General features: G+C 45.2%; 1 protein-coding gene across 4 annotated transcripts in view; it reads right to left on the reverse strand.

Annotated features, from left to right (window-relative positions):
* Positions 1-10,835, reverse strand: part of Sh3tc2 (SH3 domain and tetratricopeptide repeats 2) — a 68,394-nt gene extending 57,559 nt beyond the window's left edge. For all 4 annotated transcript variants that reach the window (XM_070036354.1, XM_070036353.1, XM_070036352.1 and 1 more), the window contains exons 1-2: positions 10,674-10,835; positions 2,459-2,557 (exon numbers count right to left, since the gene is read on the reverse strand). In XM_070036354.1, the coding sequence (XP_069892455.1) occupies positions 2,459-2,557; positions 10,674-10,725 (151 nt within the window). In that variant the 5' untranslated portion in view covers positions 10,726-10,835. The remainder of the gene's footprint in view (positions 1-2,458; positions 2,558-10,673) is intronic.
* Positions 10,836-20,306: the final 9,471 nt, after the last annotated feature.

The following is a 20,306-nucleotide window of genomic DNA, read 5'->3' on the forward strand; positions in this document are numbered from 1 at the left end:
AGTGAAGTGGCTTTGATGGGGCCTACCCTAGGAAGCTTTAAAGGTTCTACTAAATCCAATAAGCCTGGCACATATTCAATGTTCTGTACACACGTTAAGCACTAGCTGTGTCTCCCTGCCCCTTCCCTGGTACTTCAGCAATTATTGCTCATGACTGGTTGCATCTGCTGTTAATTATTAACCTTGATAATAGCTGATTCTGATTCCTTTCCACAAAACTCCATTTCTCCTGCATTTCAAAATCATATCCAAATTGTCTTTTAGGATCTCCTTGGAATAGTTCCTGCTAACCTTAGTGTAAGCCCCCTTGTTATGCCCCTGAGTTCATGTTTATGAAACACAGAAGACTTTAGGTATAAGTAAGCAAACTCCTTCTGAGATACTAACCACTGAAAATTGGTAGATGTGGTGGGATCCTACAATACCCCTGCATTGCCAGATGGGGTGGCAATTCAAGTTCGTCACAGTTTAAGTGTGAAGTGCATTATGTCTTAGTTTTTTAGTCTTTCTGGAAGGCAGTTATGCAATTACAATCGTGTATCTAATTGATTGTGTTTGGAGCTAAACTTCATAGAAAAGGTTAGTGGTTAGAACTTGTCTCACACTGTGACCTTCCCAGAAGGAGCATCATGGAGGAAAATGCTGAATGACAGACAAGTTCAGAGTGAAGTCAATTTTGTTTGCCTAAAGGTATTGCTTGTTCATTGCCTTTCATGCACTAATAAGACAAAACGCTGACACTGTATTCAGAAAACAACAGATGGTAATGCAGTTGAGAGGATTTTTTCCTAGGATGTTCCAAGCTAACAGATGATAATCAGATTAACACAGAGGGGGCAAAAGTAGAATTTTGGAGAATCTTTGAACTATAGTAGTTATGAACAAGGGCTGGGATTTGAACTCCCTCCTCATTCTGTGTGGACTGTGTGGCTATGGCGTCATTTCCCTCCCTGCGTTGGCAGTTTTCCAATTAAAGACTTTGTGCCTTCACCTAGAGATGGGTAAGTCAAGAGAAGAAGACAGGTGGCAAATCACTTGGCACAATTTACTCTCCAAAAATGGTTTCCAACTACTGTATATCAGAAACCAAGTTCTTTGCATTCCCCATCCCTGACAGGCCATCGAAGGCCTCAAAAACATTTGGTAGATGACAGAAAAGACACATAATACTTCTGGTCAGCTGCCTACAGCCTGTCTGCTTATACTGATCATGTAGCATTGCACTTAAATGATGTTATAACTATCCAAATGGCAAACTAAACCTCCCTGCTCTGTCACAGGCTTATCCTAAGAGTTTCTGGTACAAGGGTTTCCAAGTGTAATGATTACTACTAACAATTTTTTTGCAACATTTGGGCTTGAATCAGGGTCTTGTGCGTGGGATTGAACCCAGGGCACAAACACAACACCACTTGCACTATTCCCCTGCCCTCTTTGATTTTATTTGTTTTCAACACAGGGTCTCACTAACTTTGCTCTGCCTCTGCCTCCCAAGTAGTGATTGCAAATAGGTGGCACCCTACTTATCAACTTTCCATTATTGATTTCATTGGAATTTCCTAGAGATGACCTCACAAGAAATGTATTAAGACTTTTCTCACACTGATTTCAAATTGGGTTTTTTTTCTGCTCCTGAAAGAATCATACAAACTCCTTTCTGCTCAGCCAATCTCATCTTACATATTTGCCTCTTACAACTACTAGTTCGAAGCCTACTACATATATAGAACTTTTTTGGCTGATATGGAATGCAAACATGACCTCCATGTGTTCATTTAATGATTCCTATTTTTAATTTTTCAAACATTGCCTGAATACCATCTGTATACAAACAACTTTACAGGTATCATATTGAATATATAATTATTTCTAAGTTAGCCCTGCCCCCATCACCTTTGTCGATAGACTTTTTCTATATACTTTCTACATACTTTCTCTAACTCACAATATATACACAGAGTTCCTCATATGCAGCCGACTCTGAAGACCTTTGAGTACTAGCCTACGAAGGTTTATGAGCAAGCTAACCAATATCATAAGTCATGCTTACAAAGAGGCATCTGGGAGCCAGGAGCTCATGGCTCATGCTCCTACTTACTCAGGAGGCTCAGATCTGAGGATCACACTTTGAAGGCAGACTGGACAGAAAAATCATTGAGACTCTTATCTCCAATTAACTACCACCAAAATAATGTCAGAAGTAGAGCTGTGGCCCAAGTGGCAGAGTGCTAACCTTGAGCAAAAAAGCTAAGGAATAACACCCAGGCTCCGAGTTCAAACTCCAGTACTGATGTGTGTGCACAAGCACTTGCATACACACGCACACAATGAGTTTAGTATGGCACCTGGAAAGGCAGATAAAAGTCAGGGGTTCTTCAGATGAGAAAGATAAAGAGAGAGCTACATATTTTACACAGAAAGTATTTATGAAAATAACACTTGTCTGGGATTTAGATACCTTGAGTCATTTTCTGCCGCGGGAAACATTTTTCCTCATATTCAGATGAGGGAATATTCTGGCTTGATATGGTTGAACTCTTGAAAGGGCCTTCTCTACCTGGAGAAGATAAAATGAGAGATCATTGGTAAGGGTGAAAGCAAGTTATAAGCATAGATGACACATTTTTGTCAAGTGCTAATCTTTTGTCCAGGTCTGAGGGAGAGAAGATGAAAGAACTCATCATTTTCTCATTATTGGCCTAAAAGTATTTTGTAGTCAACTGTCAGCAAAGAACTGTCATACATCCTGCCTCAATCCTGCAACAGCCTGAGTGTCCCCATTTTATGAAAAGATCAGATTCCCACACACAGGTCAAATAAATTCCATGGTTTTCTAGATAGTAGAGCCAGTGGACTCCAGCACAGTTTAAACCAATTGAATAGCTAACAGGAGGTTGGATTGAGGTGAGGGCAAATGGCATCATCAGAGATTGTATCCTTATGCTCTCTGGCTGTTATGGTCCCCAGACTGTTCTTCTGTCTGGCCACTAAATAGAGTCCTCTCCAGAGCCTCTCTCCTCCCAGTTCTCCTAAACGTTTCTATCTGTAGCTACAGAAATGGAGACAGAGAAGGCCTGGACACAGACCCAGGAGATAGGGGATGGTATTTTGATCACAGAAGATTGTAATCCTAACTACTCAGGAGGCTGGGATCTGAATTCACCATACAAAGCCATTCTGGGCAGGAAAGTCCATGACATTTTTATCTCCAGTTAACCGCCACAAAGCCTGAAGTGGAGCTGTGGCTCTGACTGCCTTGAGCAAAAAAGCTAAGGGACAGGGCCAGGCCCTAAGTTCAAGCCCCAGTAACATCACATACACTCTAAGAAAGAAGAGGAGGAACGGGGAGGATGGGGGGGAGGGAAGAGGGAGAAGGAGAAAAAAGAGGAGGAGGAGAAGGAGGAGAAAGAAATATGAAGCAAGAGAAAAAGAAAGAATGAAAAAGAAAGGAAGGAAGGAAAGAAGAAAGGAAGGATAGAAGGAAGGAAGGAAGGAAGGAAGGAAGGAAGGAAGGAAGGAAGGAGGGAAGGAAGGAGGGAGGGAGGGAGGGAGGGAGGGAAGGAAGGAGGGAGGGAGGGAAGGTAGGAAGGAGGGAAAGAAGGAAGGAGGGAGGGAAGGAAGGAAGGAAGAAAAAGGAGGGGGAGGAGGAGGAGAAGGAGTTTGAAAAGAGAATGTAGAACAATGGAAGGGTGATATTGAACGAGATACATTGTACATATAAACTGGTTGAATTGAAAACTTTTTACAACTACTTAAAGATAATCTGATTTTTTAAAAAGAAAGAAAGAAAAGAGAATGTAGCTATAAAGCACACAAGGAAGCAGATTAAAAAAGAACACAGGGCTTTCACCAAGATTGCTATTGGATAGGGCATCAGTTAGGGTATCACCAAAATGCAACAAAGAAACACAAGTCTTAACACACTGCTGGTTGCTGTGGACGATGTCCTTTTGACCATGAAACTGCTCAGACAGAATATTAACAGCTTACACTGGTCCTGGAAAGGATTCCGAATCTTGGCTCAACTACTCTTTATGGGTCACTCATTTAATCCCCTCAGTTTCCCATGGAATTGTGGGTGAAGAACTACCACATTCTGGACCTGTGCCTCCAGTGACAATCCAGGAGGGCAAGGAGCGTGGAGCAGTCATGCTCACTACTGGGTAATGGTGACCCTCACTCCTCATTCTACACCCAAGAACCATCATCTCCATTCTGTGCTTCTGCAGAGGCCTCTGACATCCAGGCAGGGATGTAGCTCTTTCTTCATAGTGGGAAAACTCAGCACCATTTCCAGTGATATGTGAGGAGAATAAAACAAATTGAAAGACCCTTCAGCTCACAGTTCTTCACTCGGAAAATCTTCTTAGCTGTTTAGTGCTGAAAACTAAGCAGCTTAGCCAAAAATATGGCAATAATGAACTACAGTTGAACAAGATCGTTTAAGAGCTCTACCCCTCCAGGAACCAGTAACAACTGAAGCAAAAAAGCACAGGTTTGAGAATCATTAGATGTGAAAATGAGCACAAATCAGATGTTCTCATACCATCTCGGTCAATGACCTAGTTCAAGACACTTGATCTCTCCACCTGGGAGATTTTTAATTTCTCCACTTATCAGTGAAGGTTTGGCACAAATTAATATTACCAAATCCCAACTGCCCATATCAATTGCCTCAGTAGTTTTCTTTTAGTACCAATTCATCAAATATGGTGGCTCATGCTTTTAATTCCAACTATTTGGGAAACAGAAATTCAGAAGAATGTAGTTCAAAGTCAACTCTAGCAAAAAGTTTACCAGGCCCAACAAAAAAAGCCAGGTGTAGTGTGGTGTGCCCTTGGCATTCCAACTACATGAGAAGCATAAATAGGAGGATCATGGTCCATGCTAATCAGAACAAAACAACATAATACCAAAGTGAAATGGAGCTAGAGGTGTCACTCAAATGATAAAGCACCTGTGGAGCAAGTGCTCTATCCAAAATTTAAACTACCTTGGTTTTGTCTCAGGGGATTCTGATTCTGGAGGTTTATAGCAAGTACAGTAGCTGTTTTTTTACTATTATTATTCCTGAAATGATTCTAATTTGTCCAGGGTTGAGAATCACAGAAGTAAACTGTGCTTCTCAGACTTTATTGTATGCATGAATTACATGAAATATTGATACAATGTAAACTCTGCCTCAGGGCTGAAAGCTGAGGCTCTGAAGTTCTAATGTGTTCCAGGTAAGGTAAGTGTGCCAGAACCGCACTTGCAGTGGCTGCCTGCTCCCTACTTTAGGACAAAGCTTAACCACAGGCTAGAGAAATCCCACAGTGATTTCTTTGGCCTGTTTAAAATGCCTAAGATCACTTAGAAATCAGAATGTTTAATATCACCCAGATGTTTGGCCTTTCTTGGAAACTGGAAGATCTGTAGCCCAGAACCCCTGTTCTCAAGCAATCATCTGTATGACTGGTTGATGCTCTTCCTGAGGGTTGTTTACAGCCTCCATGGGTCCCATCCATCTAGTCCTTGCTTGACTTCTGGCCCCAGAAGTCTGAGAGTATGTTCCTGTTATACAACAACATAAGAAGAGTTGGTGGCTTGACAAGGGCCTGTGAAGGGACCCCAGTGTAGGAAAAGAGTGCACAACTTGTAAAGGATATGTGGGAACTAGGTGTTGGTGACTCGTACCTGTAATCCTAGCTACACAGGAGGCTGAGATCTGAGGATCACAAAATTCCACAGTCTGTAAGACTCTTCTCTCCAATCATCCAGCAAGAAGCTAGAGGTGAAGTTGTGGCTCAAGTGGTAGAAGAACCCTGAACAAAAAAGCTCATGGATGGTGCCCAGGGCTTGAATTAAGCCCCAGGAACAGCACCAGAAAAGAGAAAATAAAAATGAAAAAGCAGAACCTTAATGAAACACCACTGCACAGAACAGCTACCATGAAAAAGAGCAAAGACATGCTTGTAAGAACCCAGAGCAACCAGAACTGTAGGAGGGCATGTGTGAGAACGTGTACTATGATCTGCACTTTTGAAGTGAGGGAGCAGAGCAAGTGATACTGTGTTTCAGAATAAGAAAACAGAAGACATCTTGACCTATAGAATATACGAAATAAAGATGGATCTGAGTACCAATGGCTCATGCCTGTAATTCTAGTTACTCAGGAGGCTGAAATCTGAGGATGACAGTTCAAAGCCAACCTGGGCAGGAACACCTGAGTCTCTTATCTCCAATTAACTACCAAAAAAGCTGGAAATTTTGTTGTAGTTCCAAGTGATAGAGCACCAGCCTTGAACACAAAAGCACAGAGACAGGGCCCAGACCCTGAGTTCAAGCCCAAGATAAGGAAAGAAAAGGAAAGAAAGAAAGAAAGAAAGAAAGAAGAAAGAAAGAAAGAAAGAAAGAAAGAAAGAAAGAAAGAAAGAAAGAAAGAAAGAAAGAAAGAAAGAAAGGAAAGAAAGAAAGAAAGAAAGGAAGGAAGGAAAAAAGGAAGGAAGGAAGGAAGGAAGGAAAAAAAGAAAGAAAGAAAGAAAGAAAGAAAGAAAGAAAGAAAGAAAGAAAGAAAGAAAGAAAGAAAGAAAGAAAGGAGGGAGGGAGAGAAGAAGGAAGGAAGGGAGGGAGGGAGGGAAGGAAAGAAGGGAGGGAAAAATAGAAAAGAGAAAGAGAAAGAGAGAAAAAGAGAAAGAAGGAAGGAACAAATAAGGAACGAACTAGGCACAGGAGGCTCACATGTGTAATACTAGTTTCTCAAGAGGCTGAGATCCTGAGGATCATAGTTCAAAAAAGGCAGAAAAGTTTCTAAGACTTCATGTCCACTTAGCCAGCAAAAAGCCAAGCTGGAGGTATGACTCAGGTGGTAGAGCATCAGTTGAACAAATCAAGCAGGAGCTAAACTGAGTTCAAATCCTAGTACCAGCCAAAAAGGAAGGAAGGAAGGAAGGAAGGAAGGAAGGAAGGAAGGAAGGAAGGAAGGAAGTAACCATTAGAGAAAATGAGTGATGGAAGAATTTGAAGAAATCACTTAGCTCCTCACATTATTGTTGAGATACTAAGGCCCAGAAAAGAGTGGTAATTTTTATCAAGGTCACACAACAAGTAGCAAAACACAGCAGTCATCCAAATCACTGGGTACAGACCTTGCTATTTCTGCTATAATATCAGACTTCAGAACAGCAAGCTATAAGATCAGTAAGACATCTCACACATGGAAATTTCTAGCAATGAAAAGTCACTTTCCTTCTCTCTTAGCTTCTCTGTTCCCACTCACTCACTCAACCCCCACCTTTAAAAAGAAAATTAAGCACTGAAGATTTCCCTGAATGCTTTTTTTTGACACCTATAGTGGTTCTTTTTTTTCTTTTTTGATCCAACAAGCATATCAGCAGCAATGTTTATGATATAAACCCACATTGTTCTTGCTGGGACAGATATCAAATTAGAGCTGCAGCTACATCTATCTAAGCTGTATAATGATATGCCTTGTTTAAGAACCTACAGAACAATTCTTTATGATGATTGTGGGTACATAAATATGTAGTAAGAGCCCTGCGGCAGTGAATTCATGAAAGTGGTAAGATGAATTAGATTCAAAAGAGCCATTCAGGGGACCCCTAAGTGCTTCTGTAATGGTTTATTTCTTCAAAAAGTAAAAGAAAGAGTGGGCCCCAGTGGCTCATGCCTGTGATCCTACCTACTCAGGAGGCTGAGATCCAAAGGATTATGGTTCAAAGCCATACCAGACAGAAAAGTCTATGAAATTCTATCTCCAATTAACCAGCAAAAAGCCATCCTAGAAGCTTGGTTCAAACAAGAGAACCAGCCAGATTCTAGCACTCAGGTGCTAAGTTCAAACCTTGGTACCAGCAAAATAACAATAATACTCCATCCCTTATTGTTGTCAGCAGTCTCTGTGATCTCTTATCATCATGCTAATGATTCGAATTTACCAAGAAGGCTGAAGCAAGCATTGAAAACATGGGTGATCATCACAGACAAAAATATCTCTCCCACAAAAAAAAGTCTGCCAAATTTCTTCATAAAGGTGTTGAAGGTAAGGAAGAAGTGCTAGAAACTTCTAGATGAGGTAACATTGACATGACAATTCTCCAGGATCTGCCTTCGCTTCATAGTTCACTGAACAATGGCAAAAATGTAGAGGGTAGGCAAGTGCCAGAGGGGTTGGCCACAGACCAAGCACCACCTTCTCACCATGTGCAAATAGGAGATATCTGTGAGCAAATGAGAACCACCAGGAGCACCAGATGCCACAAGCAGAGGTCGCAGATGAACATGCAGTCATCGGGCTTTCACGCCCACATTCATTACTGCATCACACTGTAATAAAGCAGCCAATCAGCTGTGCAGAGTGCCGTGCTATCAGGAGCCTCCTTCTTTCCTGCCTCCCTTATCATGAGGACAGTTTGGTCTTCACTGCTAACTCCCACTGAACAGGCCAAATAGCAGAAGCAGCCAGAAAAACATGAGCCCAGACTGCTGCGCCAGCTGAGACAGGAAGCAGGAAGTAGGGATCTGGGAGTGGTCAACATCTACCGACAATAAAACTGCCCAGACCTTCTGCCAAGTCCATGGGCTAAATTTCCCAATGCAGTTCTCACAAGGGTTCCCCATGATGGACACTACTGTGGACCCTCCCCACACCCAAGAACAGAGGCTCCAGAAAACAAAAGGCTTGTGCTCAAGATCAAACTACGAAATAGCTCCAGGTCTGTGTCATTTCTCCAGAATATATATAGGAAGCTAAAATTGAAGTTTATATCAACTGGCCTCAGACCTAGCATGTACATACTGACCTCCCCCCGCCCCCGACCCTCCCAGGAAAGGCTCTGATGGGCACGGAGAAAAACATGGGGGAAGGGCATGAACAGCTTCAACAGGAATAAATAGTAGGCTGACTCTCTTGGTGAAGTCCAAGGGACCAACCTAGTTACCAGTAGCAAAACATGGATGAAAAATATATTCATTAGATGACAGTGCCTTAAGAATTCTGACACCTTCTTCAATGCAAGTTCCTTTGTTTTATACTGCAGAATTCTGCTCCACGGGAAGCCTCTGTTAGAAGCAGAACTACTCCAGCCCAAGCTGGGGTCCAGTCAAAGCTGGTCCAGCTGCAAGAACACAGCTCCTGAAGATCCCGCCACCAGCACTTTACAACCCCCTACACTCCACAGATGAACAAATGGAGCCCCGAGAGAGATGCTGATCTGTTAGAGTTATAAACATGTAACTCAAGACCTGATGTTTATTTTTCCTAATTGTGTGTCATGCTTTTTTATAGGTCTCACAGGTAGACTTAACCCCAGCACCGTCTCACGAGGAATGCCTAACTTATTACTTCATACAATTGACAAATGAGAAAACTAAAACACAGATATTAATCACTATGAAAAGAAGCAAGATCACTTTGGTCTCAAAGCCATGGCTTTTGATGATACCTGTCTAATGGAAGCAGACGGAATCAGTCCCGTGACCCTGCTTCCCCCGCAATCAGGCAAAGAAAGTAGTATACCTGCAAGAACCATAGGGTTTGAGGCAAGGGCTTGAAAATGTGATAAATCCCAATAATACAGGCACGCTGCATCCTAGTCTGTTGCACCAGTGGTATTGTTTAGGGCTTGTTTGCTTCTAATTTTAGGCCCAGGGTAGCCTGTGCTTACGAGAGCCTCCCTGATGTCAGTGCCAAGACGCCTCTGCCAAGACTTTAAGGACCTGAAGGACCTTCTAAGAGCCCAGCTCCCAGCCCATAGGGAGAGTCAGCCATCAGAGAGGGAAAGCCCAGAGCTCAGCACTGTTCCTTCCCATGCTCTGGCAAACCAGAGCTGTGCTCCAGGAAGACTAGAGTCAGGAATGAATCCTTGGAATAAACGTCCTCTGTTTTCCAAATGAGTCTTCCCCAATCCACCCTCTTCCCTAAAGCCAGTAGGTACCCTGATCATGTCCTAAAAGAGCCTTCAGGGTCTGGTTCTGCTCTGGAAAAGAGCAGAGAGCTGGCTTCAGGGTGGCCAGCCAGGCTGGTTTGTGTGGGACTCTCCAGGCTTTAGCACTGACTATGCCCCCAGAAAAACCCTCAGAGCCCAGCAAACATGGATGGCTGGTCACTGTGTCTTGTTCCAGATGACCTGATAGTATCTTAAAGCTACAACTCTCTATGACCTGACTTGGCAGGCCTCAAACCACCACTGTAACAGGTAGGAGGCAGGAAACTGCCTGTTTGTCTTCAGAGGCAGAAGCCTAGACGAAAATAGAGTTGAATGACTGAAGCCAAATTTATGACCACCCGTAGGCCACAGAGGAACTCACTGCAGGAAACTTCTTCCTGCCCTGGGGAATCTTGGGAAGAAAGGAAGGAAGGGCTTAGTCATACCCTAGGAGTGGCTGCCTAGAAAGGCCTGCTCCCCCTCTACAAAGAAAGCCCAAAGCCTCTAGCTCCAGGAAAAGCAGCCCCTCCAGGTTGCATTCCTTTTGTTTTACAAAAGGAATGATGCTCAATTAGGAAGGGAGAAGAGGTAGCCAGAATGCATAACCATCTTCCAGTCTCTGGAAGGAAGGGCAGCTGCGTCAAACCAGCCACAGTGAGAAGAGATTCCTTCCTAGAACCAGTCACAAGCCAGGGCAGCCTCTGTCCCCACCCTACCACCTCCCTCCACCCCCACCAGGAAACTCACCTGGGCCCCAGGATGGACTCCGCTCCCCAGGGATACAGAAGCAGCCACCCATGTGTGCACCATCCTTCCCAGGCCAGGGCCCTTGGGAACACCAGCTAGAAGAGAGCAGGGAGCCTCCCAGCAGTGTCCCTCCTCCCGCCTCCTCCCTGGCACGCGAGAGGGACCAAGGCCACTCCAAGCACAATGCAGTCTTTGATATCCCAGCTGCAGTGAGGAGACCAGGGAGAATGGGAGGGGCCACCGGGCCCACAAGCCTGACACTCCTTTCCCTGTCAGGCCCTGGCCCTGGTTGCTGCTCCTCCCTGCCTCTTTGCAGATTGCTTCGCGCCTATCAGGCTGTGGCACATTCCTCAAATTCTAGACTCCAGATACACAGTTTGGTTCTTGTGCAAGCTGCCAGGGCAGAGGAGGGCAAAGAGCATCCTTCAGAATCAAGGCTGTTTTCTTGCTGGCTCCCTGACTGTTGGCCCACACAGACTCCCCTGCCAGCCCTCAGAAAGTGATCCCACCCATTCTCTCTTGGCAAAAGTTTTCTTGACTCTCCGCTGAAGCTGCTGGAGTTGTGGGCACAGAACCTCACAGCACCTTACTGGGTGAACAGTGGCACACATGCCAGCACCCAGCCCCCTGGCTTCCCCAAGTCCTGATGTAAAGGAATCCAGAAAATCACCACGTGTGGCCTAGCCACATATAGGTGAGAAACTGAAGGGACAAATGCATTTAACTCTAGTCTGAATGGAAAATTAGCCTCACCAGTTCCAGATACATTTCTTTGCCTACCTCAGAGAGCCAGTAACGCAGAAGAATGAATACAGGGGACAACGTGGATGCATTTCAGAACATTTTTCCCAGGAGATCTCTCAAAAGAGATGGAGAAGACAGGCCTGAATGCCTCTCAGGTTACACAGCCATACATAGCTAGTCTAACAGGGACTACTGACCACCTGATGTTTCCTTCATGTTCAGAGCCAAGGTCCCATTGAATGATCCAAGGAAGAGAGCCTGTGGGTGGACAGGAGGCGGGAACCAGCAGGCCATGCGTACTTACAGCTTTTCAAGGAGGTCAGAGGACTGCTAGATCTACATGCTAGGAGGAAAATCAGGAGACACACAGCATGCTGGGTTCAGAGTCAGCTCACTGCAGTGGTCACAAGGTTCCACAGCCCACACCCACACAGCCCCAGGGTCGGGAGCTCACTTGCATCTCTGGAGTCTTGCTGGAGTTTCAATGCTGCCTTAGCTCGGGGTGGCAGTTAGGGGGTGTTTACCGTGAACCACACATTCGTACATTATTCCAGTCCATCACAGCCCACATGACATAGCAACATTATTTTTGGTTGGTTGATTTGGTCTGGGTTGGTTTCAGTGAGGAAATGCGTCATGAGATTTATATGCCTTGTCCAACCCCTCCCCACAATTTATGAATGAGACCAGGCAAGTTCATCTCATCTCCAGAAGCATCACCTTTCAAACCACAGGCTACGCCCACCTTCTCCAGGGCACACAGGAGAGGGCCAGGGAGAGGAAGACTGGGGAATGGAGGCCAGAGTGAACAGGGGCTAAGGGAGGATATGGTCTCTCTCCACACTTCCCTATGGGGAGCATTGTCTCCATGCATACCCATTTAACGTCCCCATGTCCCTCGATGTATCTGTCCCATACCACCCTTTCCAAAGCACATTATAAATTAACGTGAACCTTAAGCCAGGTGCTGTGGGTACATACCTGTAAACCTAACTATTCAAGAGGCTAAAATGTAAAGATCACAGTTCAAAGCTAGACTAAGCAGGAAAATCTGTGAGACTTTTATTTCCAATAAAAATTACCAAAAAGAAGTGTGACTGTAGCTCAAGTGGCAAAGAGCTAGCCTTGAGCAAAAAGGAACCCCAGGGACCATGCCCAGGCCCTGAGTTCAAGAGCCAGGATAGGCACACACACACAAAAAAAAGATTAACATCTTAGGCCCAAAATGGTAAGTGTTCCTTTAAAAGACACCACACAGAGACTCTGAGAGCTACATGAACATCAGATACTGAAGAAGAGATTCTCCCAACTTGCCTATATAAACAGACACAGTTATTTTTTCCTTGTCTGCATACTACTCTGTGTATGTCTATATGTGCATGCATGCACCAGTACTGGTCTCAGAACCATGTGTTCTCACTTGGCCTTTTCATTTAAGGCCAATGTTCTACTGTGTAAGCCATGCCTCCAAATCTGGCTTTTTGCTGGTTAACTGGAGATCAGAGTCTCCTGGATTTGTCTGCCTGGGTTGGCTCCAGGCCACCACTCTCAGATCTCAGCCTCTTGAGTAGCTAGGATTACAGGCGTGAGCCACTGGTGTCTAGCTGCATACCACTCTTTCTCAGGGACAGTAACAGTCAGACACCATCAATGATCAGGACCAACTACTGGAAGGATGCCCAGACCATCAGAAATGACACCCTGCGGCAGTTGGTTGAGCTGCATACATTTTAGCAAGTTTGAAACAAACAGTTCATTCTTAGTGAAGTCACAGCTTCTCTTGAGATGCAAGAAACTAGGGATGCTGTATTCATGAGTGGTTGAGATGGGTTTAGCAGAATATAGAGACTCCCAAACAGAGAGAGCAGCAGGAGAAGAGGCCTGGTAAGCTAACATCCTGACTTGTCATGGAAACCAGAATCCAGAACTTCAGATTTCACTTCTCAGCTTTTAAATGTTCAGAGCTCTGGGTGGCCTACACAGGGAAAGCACAAACATATGCAGAACAAACCCACCCTAAGTTGCTAGTTGCTACTTCAGATGTAAAATTAATTTTTCTTGGAATTATTACAATCTCATTGAGACACTAGTAACTTTGAATACTACAGTTGCAAGGAAGAACGGAAAAGATCCTGATTGGTTGAATTGCATCCTTCCTCCAAAAAGTATGTATTGTGTGTGTGTGTGTGTGTGTGTGTGTGTGTGTGTGTGTGTGTGTGTGTGTGTGTGTGTGTGTGTGTTGTGGGGCAAGGTCCTAGTAGGTAGCCCTGACTGGCCTTGAATTCTCAATCCTTCTGCCTCAGTTTCCCAGGTTCTAGGATTACAGCACCATGGTGTGCATCTGAAGTCTTAAGCCCCAGGTACCTGAAAAATGTGACTTTATTTGGAAATATGGTAATTGATTAAGATGACATTGGGGAGGACAGCACTGAGATTTGAACTCAGGGTCTCATGCTTACTAGTCAGGCACTCTCCTGCTGAGATGCATCTCCAATACCATGGTATCCTTTAATTAAAAAAAAAAAGCCAGATACCAGGAGCTCACACCTTCCTCCTGGAGAGACAGAGATCTGGGGATTACAGTTCAAAACCACCTCAGGCAAAGAAATCTGAGAAACTTATCTCCAATTAATCAGCAAAAATGCCCTCCAAAAACAAAAAAGAGATGGAGGAGTAGCTCAAGTGGTAGAATACCAGCGCTGAGTGAAAAAGCTGAGCACACAAGGCCCTGAATTCAAGTCTCCCTCAGTACTGGTACAAAAATAAAGAGGGAACTGTTTTTTAATGGTGATGAGGCAATAATGGAGAGGTCTCTTGGGGCAAGGAATCACTCAAATCCATAACATCCCTGAGTCTGAAGCTTCAAGAGGGAGAAGTGACTACTGGAGACTCAGTGGACCTGCTGCACCAAGCTAGAGGAGGAGCAATGTCCTTGAGAGAGAAACAGAGCCATGGCACAACCAAGGCCCTGAGCAGAGATACATACTCCAGCTCCTCCCATCTTCCCACGGGCCTAAAACTCCTGGAAGCCAAAGGGCAACACCTGCTCCAGGACACACAGGGAGAAGGATAGAGAGAGGATTCTGAAAGATAAAGGTGATGATCTGGCACAGACAGAGCGGTGGGAGAAGTCAGAGAAAGGATCGGGCCTGGGTATGGAAACGTGGGGAGAACCTTTAGAGGAAGCTGCAGTCGTTCGCTCTGAGTAGAGTGGCAGCCACCAGAGTTTCCTGAGCCAAAGAAGGATAGGATGGGACTGAAGATTTGGCAGGACTTCTTAGCTATGTGGAGAAATAGACTAGCTGGGATAGAGCAGAGATGAAGAGTTTCTGGAGGAGCCTCCTGCAGTTACACAGATCAGGGAAGGATATGGATGCATATGGATGTGTCCACATGTCTGAGAAGCCATGGGACCCTGGTTACTTAAGAGTAACAGAATGACAGGATGACCCATTGCAGCAATGATACTCACAAGACACTATGTTGTAAACGAACTTTACAACTTCTGTGGGAGTGGGGGGGGGGGTGGAGAAGTGAGGGAGGTGGGGAGGGAAGGAATGGTAGGGGAAAAACAAAGGAGGGGGTAACAATGCTCCATAGGAAATGTACTCATTACCTTACTCATGTCACTGTAACCTCTGTGCAGCATCTTTACAATAATGTAATTTTTAAAAGAGTAACCGAATGGTGTGATGTGTGAGCTGGGGTGTGGGGAAAGGCCTGAGATTTAAGATGACATTGCTGATGAAGTAATGTGGGGTGATCTGTGATACAACAGAAAACAAATCTTTACTTTCTGTCCTGAGCTCCAAAAGCCCATAGAGTTTCCTGAGTGATGAGAACATATTTTGTTCAAGAAACCATGTGTGTGTGTGTGTGTGTGTGTGTGTGTGCGCGCGCGCGCGCGCGCGCACGCGCGCGCACGCTAGTACTGGAGCTTAAACTCAGAACCTACAGTAAGCCCCTTAGGTTTTTTGCTCAAGGCTGGTACTCTACCACTTGAGCCATAGTTCCACTTCTGGATTTTTGCTAGTTAATTGAAGATAAGTCTCAAAGACTTTCCTACCTGGGTTATCTTCAAAACTGAATTATCAGATCTCAGCCTCCTGTAGAGCTGGGAGTACAGGCTTGGGCCATCGGCACCCTTCAGATGGGGTCTTTCTTTATGCCCGGGCTAACCTGGGTTGTGATCCTCCTATTTATACTTCTCCATAACACTGAGGATACCAGGCACATATTACCGTACTCAACTACTGTACTTTCCCCCCCCCCCAACCCGGAGATGGAGTCTTTTGAACTTTTATGCTTAGTCTGTCTTTGAACTATAATCTCTACTTCCCAAGTAGCTAAGATTATAGGTTTGAGCCACTGCCATCTGGCTATATTACAAGAAACCACACTTGGGATTGGAGGCATGGCTCAGATGGTAGAGTGCCAGCCAATGACAGAAAACTCAGACACCAAGATCAACTCACGTTCTCAGACTAAGAAACAAAAAAAGTTTTGATGAGCAATGAAAGCCCAAAGCCTCATGTTGGGTACTAGTGCCAAGAGAACCAACCATGTAATCAGAGGTTCGATGTCTTAGTCTCCTTTGGAGAGGGCAGAAAGGCTGAATGTTGAAGTGATCACCAATTGCTAGTGACTTAATCTACTGTGAGTAAGTAATGAGGTTCAAAAACATTGAGTTCAAAGAGCTTCCTGGTGGCCCAATGCACGGAAATGACAGGAAGATGGTTATAGGCTCAGCCCTCTTCCCACACTCTCTGCCCTAGGCATTTCTTCGTCTGGCTGTCCACCTGTATCATCTGAAGTGTTCTGACTTTTTTACTGGTTTGATGCCAGTACTATGGCTTGAACTCAAGGCCAGGATGCTGTACCTTAGCTTTTAAGACCAAGGCTGGAATTCTAACTCTTGAGCCATAGTTCTACTTCCAGCTTTTTGGTTCTTAATTGAAGATAAGAGTCTCACAGACCTCCCTGCCCAGGATGGCTTCAAACAACAATCCTCAGACCTCAGCCTCCTGAGTAGTTAGGATTATAGGCATTAGCCCAGTGCCCTAGTAACTAACACTCGTCATTAAAAAAAAAAAAAAAAAAAAAGGTAGGTAAGTGCATTAAAGTGCTTCCTAGAAGGGCTGCAACTCAGTGGCACTTGAGCAGGGATCGGTGGGCACCCCTGGTTACACCCAGTTGCTCAGATCCAGGGCACAGCCTGAGATGTTTGACTGGCACCTTCACTGGGGCAGCTGCAGGAGACTGAACCCTAACAGCCACTCCAGACAGAGAGTGCTCACACTAATCAGATTACAGAGCATGTGGCTCATGTCTGCTGAGAACTAGGTGGTGGGCGGGAGAAGCCCACACACATTCTGGTGGCTGGTAGTAAAATATTCAGCTCTGCATTGAGTTCTGCATTGTGCAGGAGAGTAGAAACAAATGTTGGGTTTTCTCATTTTATAATGAATGTTTTCTCTGCTTCTTGGGGGAGGTCAGAGGCCTGGAAGGGGTACCAGGTTGGCTGAGTGGGTAAGAGGAGACAGGCTGGGTAAAAGCAGACTACTGCATTCTAGGTATTATGATGCTGGACAGGGAGAAGGTATGTGTCTTGCTCTCAGGGAGAAGCTTCCACTGGAAAGAGGAACATCCGTATACAGGGACATACTGGAGGCAATAGGCAATAGGAGAGCTTCATGGAAGCAGTAACCTTGATACATAGAAATTTGATAGAGTGGAGATGGTTGGAAGAAAATTCCAGACTGGGATAAAGCCATTAGAAACAATGCTAGAATTAGGACTGAAGAGAGTTTGGGAAATAATCTTTTCATTGGAAGGAGGTGTAGACTGATTTGGGATGGAGTCAGTGATGGAAAGGTGGCTAGAAGAGAAGACTTTTAACTCATAATTAATTTGTGTTCATATCTACTTACTCATCAAACATTATCCATTGCTTTCAAATCTGTTCCTTGTGGACATTAATAATAATAATAATACTTCTTGAGCCCTGTTGATGGACTCAGAAAAGCCCCCATTTAATCATCTCCATACCCACACACACATGAGGAATGGAAGAGTCAGTGGTTCCTCCAGCCCTCGTAGCCCATAGGTGGAGAAGAGTTGGTATTAGACCTAAGACCTTTGTCCCTATCTCTCTGCTTCACTGCTCTATCAGAAACCCAGGTATCTGTGAGGCAAAACCCAGCTTGCAACGCAAACCGTGACACGTGGTACAATGTCAGCCCAGCCTTCCTCTCCAAGGATTGGACACCTTGACAGGATCAACTGGAGACCAGAGGAGGGGGTGGCCCCAAGAGGAAAGACAGGCTGCTGACCAGGGCAAAGGTCACTAAGCAGCTGACTCTGGCCTCAGCAGGAAGAGCCTCTGCTCTTCTGAAATGCGATCGGTGCCCGGTTTCTTGGCCCCATAGCAAAGCTGAGGCCAAGGGCAGACAACCAGCAGCCTCACCCGGAAAGGGTAGCATTGTACATGTACCTCGATGTTCATATGTCTACCCCTCCTCTCCTCCTCCACAACCCCAGGATGAGACTCAAGCTGGGAGGGGCTGCGTCACATGATCTGCATTTCCTTGGAATGTTAGGGAAAATCCTGCACTGGAACTCACAAGTCAGGACAGGCTTAGTGTATGCATCCACACACCACACTGACACTGCTTCATTCACACCTGAAAGTCACCTTCCCCAGTGAGCAGCTGGGATAGGAGCTTCTGTGTGTGTCTGCATGCGTGTGTCTGTGTGTGTGTCTCTGTGTGTGTGTGTATCTCTGTGTGTTCACATCAAGTTCATAACACAGGCTCTAGGTTGACGCTCCCTACCACTCCCAGGCAAAGGAATTTCTCCTCTGCTCAGCTTTTCTTTCAAAGAAACTTCGATCTTCAGCATCTGACCCAGCCAGTGGAGCAGGCAAGAGGAGGCTGCCAGCTCTGGTCACCTGGGTGTGGCTCCAGGAGGGAGCCCACGCCTGCACACCCCACACCTCCTCCACAGCTCTCACACTTGCTATGGAGGAGGCTGGGGAGCAACACAGAAACTAAGACACAGGAGGAACTCAAATGCCCAAGGGCTGGGAGGGGCTGTTTAGCCATGAAAACTGAGATGTCCACGGAGGCCAGGAAGAAGCCCTAGGACATCTCATTGTGCAGCCCATAAAGGAGCCTACACTACACAGCCTACAATGGTTCTCTTTGTGTAAAGAGTACACCTAGCTGTCTCACATACATAGCCTAGCTACTTTGGTAGCTGAAAGCAGATCATAGTTCCAAGCCAACCTGGACAGAAAAGTCCTAGAGATTCTGGGTGTGGTGGCATGTGCCTAACATCTGAGCTACCACAGGAAGTATAAAATAGGTGGACTGCTGTCCATGCAAGCACTCAAGAAGGAAACAAGACCCTCTCTCAAAAATTAAAGAGGGGCTGGGAAGGTGGCTCAGTGCTTGACTTGCATGCCTGAGGCCCTGGGTTCAATTCCTCAGCACCACATAAGTAAAAAGAAAAAAGCCGGAAGTGGAGCTGTGGCTCAAGTGGTAGCGCGCTAGCCTTGAGCTGAAGAGCTGAGGGACCGCACCCAGGCCCAGAGTTTAGGCCTCACGACCGGACCCAAAAAAAAAATTAAAGAGGCAAAATAGGATCTGGAGACATGGGTCCAAGGGTAAGCAATGGGAGCCTCTGAGTTCAAATGCCAGTATCACAAAAAATAAAAATATTAATAAATTTGCTTGTGGCTCATGACTGTAAACCTAGCTATTCAGGAGGCTGAGATCTGAAGATGGTGGTTTGAAGCCAGCCCAGGCAGAAAAGTTGAGATTATTATCTCCATTTAACCACCAAAAAATCAGAAGTGGAGCTGTGGCTCAAGTGATAGTGCATTAATCTTGAGCAAAATAGCTCAGAGATAGCGCCTAGGGCTCCTGAGTTCAAGCCCACAACCTGCATGAAAAAAAATCATAACTTTAAGGCTGGGTGCCAGTGGCTCACATCTATAACCCTAGATACTCAGCAATCTCAGATCTTAGGATTTCAGTTCAAAGCCATCCTAGGTAGGAAAGTTCATGAGACTCTTTTCTCCAATTAAACACACACACACACACACACACACACACACACACACACACACACACACACACACACACACACACACACACACACACACTCCCAGATACTGAATTCAACCTCAGGCCTGGCACAAAACATTTAATAAATTTCAAAAATGTCCTGAACACAAACAGTCATAGGTATGTGTTTGTATGCATGGTGTATATTTTCCCTCCACTAGTGTGCAAATATCCCCAAATGGATCCAGTAGCCCCCACAAGGAGAGCAGTTAGTATGCTGGCTCTCATAGCTGGGCAAGCACATAGGAGGGAATCAGTCAGAACTGCTTACTGTTATCTTCTGTATTAGTGAAAGTGTTTCTGCTAGAATGTTTTATGATGATGTGGTTATGAGCTCAATAATCTATGAAGGAGGAAGAGAAGAGAGGAAGAAGAGAATTCCTTTGGGTGTCCAGGGTACCCATGGAAGGAGCCTTGGTGTTTCCTGTACTGTTGCCCTTTGCTGAACCCGGGGGAGGATCACAACAGGATGATGCCTGTTCTCAAAGACCAGACCCAAGGACCACGGCATCTAGACATGCTGGCTTCAAAGAGCCCTGCCTGCAGCTGGTTCGAGCTCCCTGAAAGAGTCAGTTTTAGGATCAACAGCCATGAATGTGGCCACCCCCCAGATAGCACCTCTATACTGTTCCCCAAAAGTCCATATGTAAAGGCTTGGTCCTGACACTGGTAATGTTCATAGGTAGGGGATCATGGGATCCCACCCTGCTCTCCCCCTGCTTCCTGGCTCAAGATTTTGCTCATTCTACCAGGCATACCC

The sequence above is a fragment of the Dipodomys merriami genome, unplaced genomic scaffold (genome assembly GCF_024711535.1).
Source record: "Dipodomys merriami isolate MVZ:Mamm:240054 unplaced genomic scaffold, mDipMer1.0.p SCAF_27, whole genome shotgun sequence".
In the NCBI taxonomy this organism is placed as follows: domain Eukaryota; kingdom Metazoa; phylum Chordata; class Mammalia; order Rodentia; family Heteromyidae; genus Dipodomys; species Dipodomys merriami.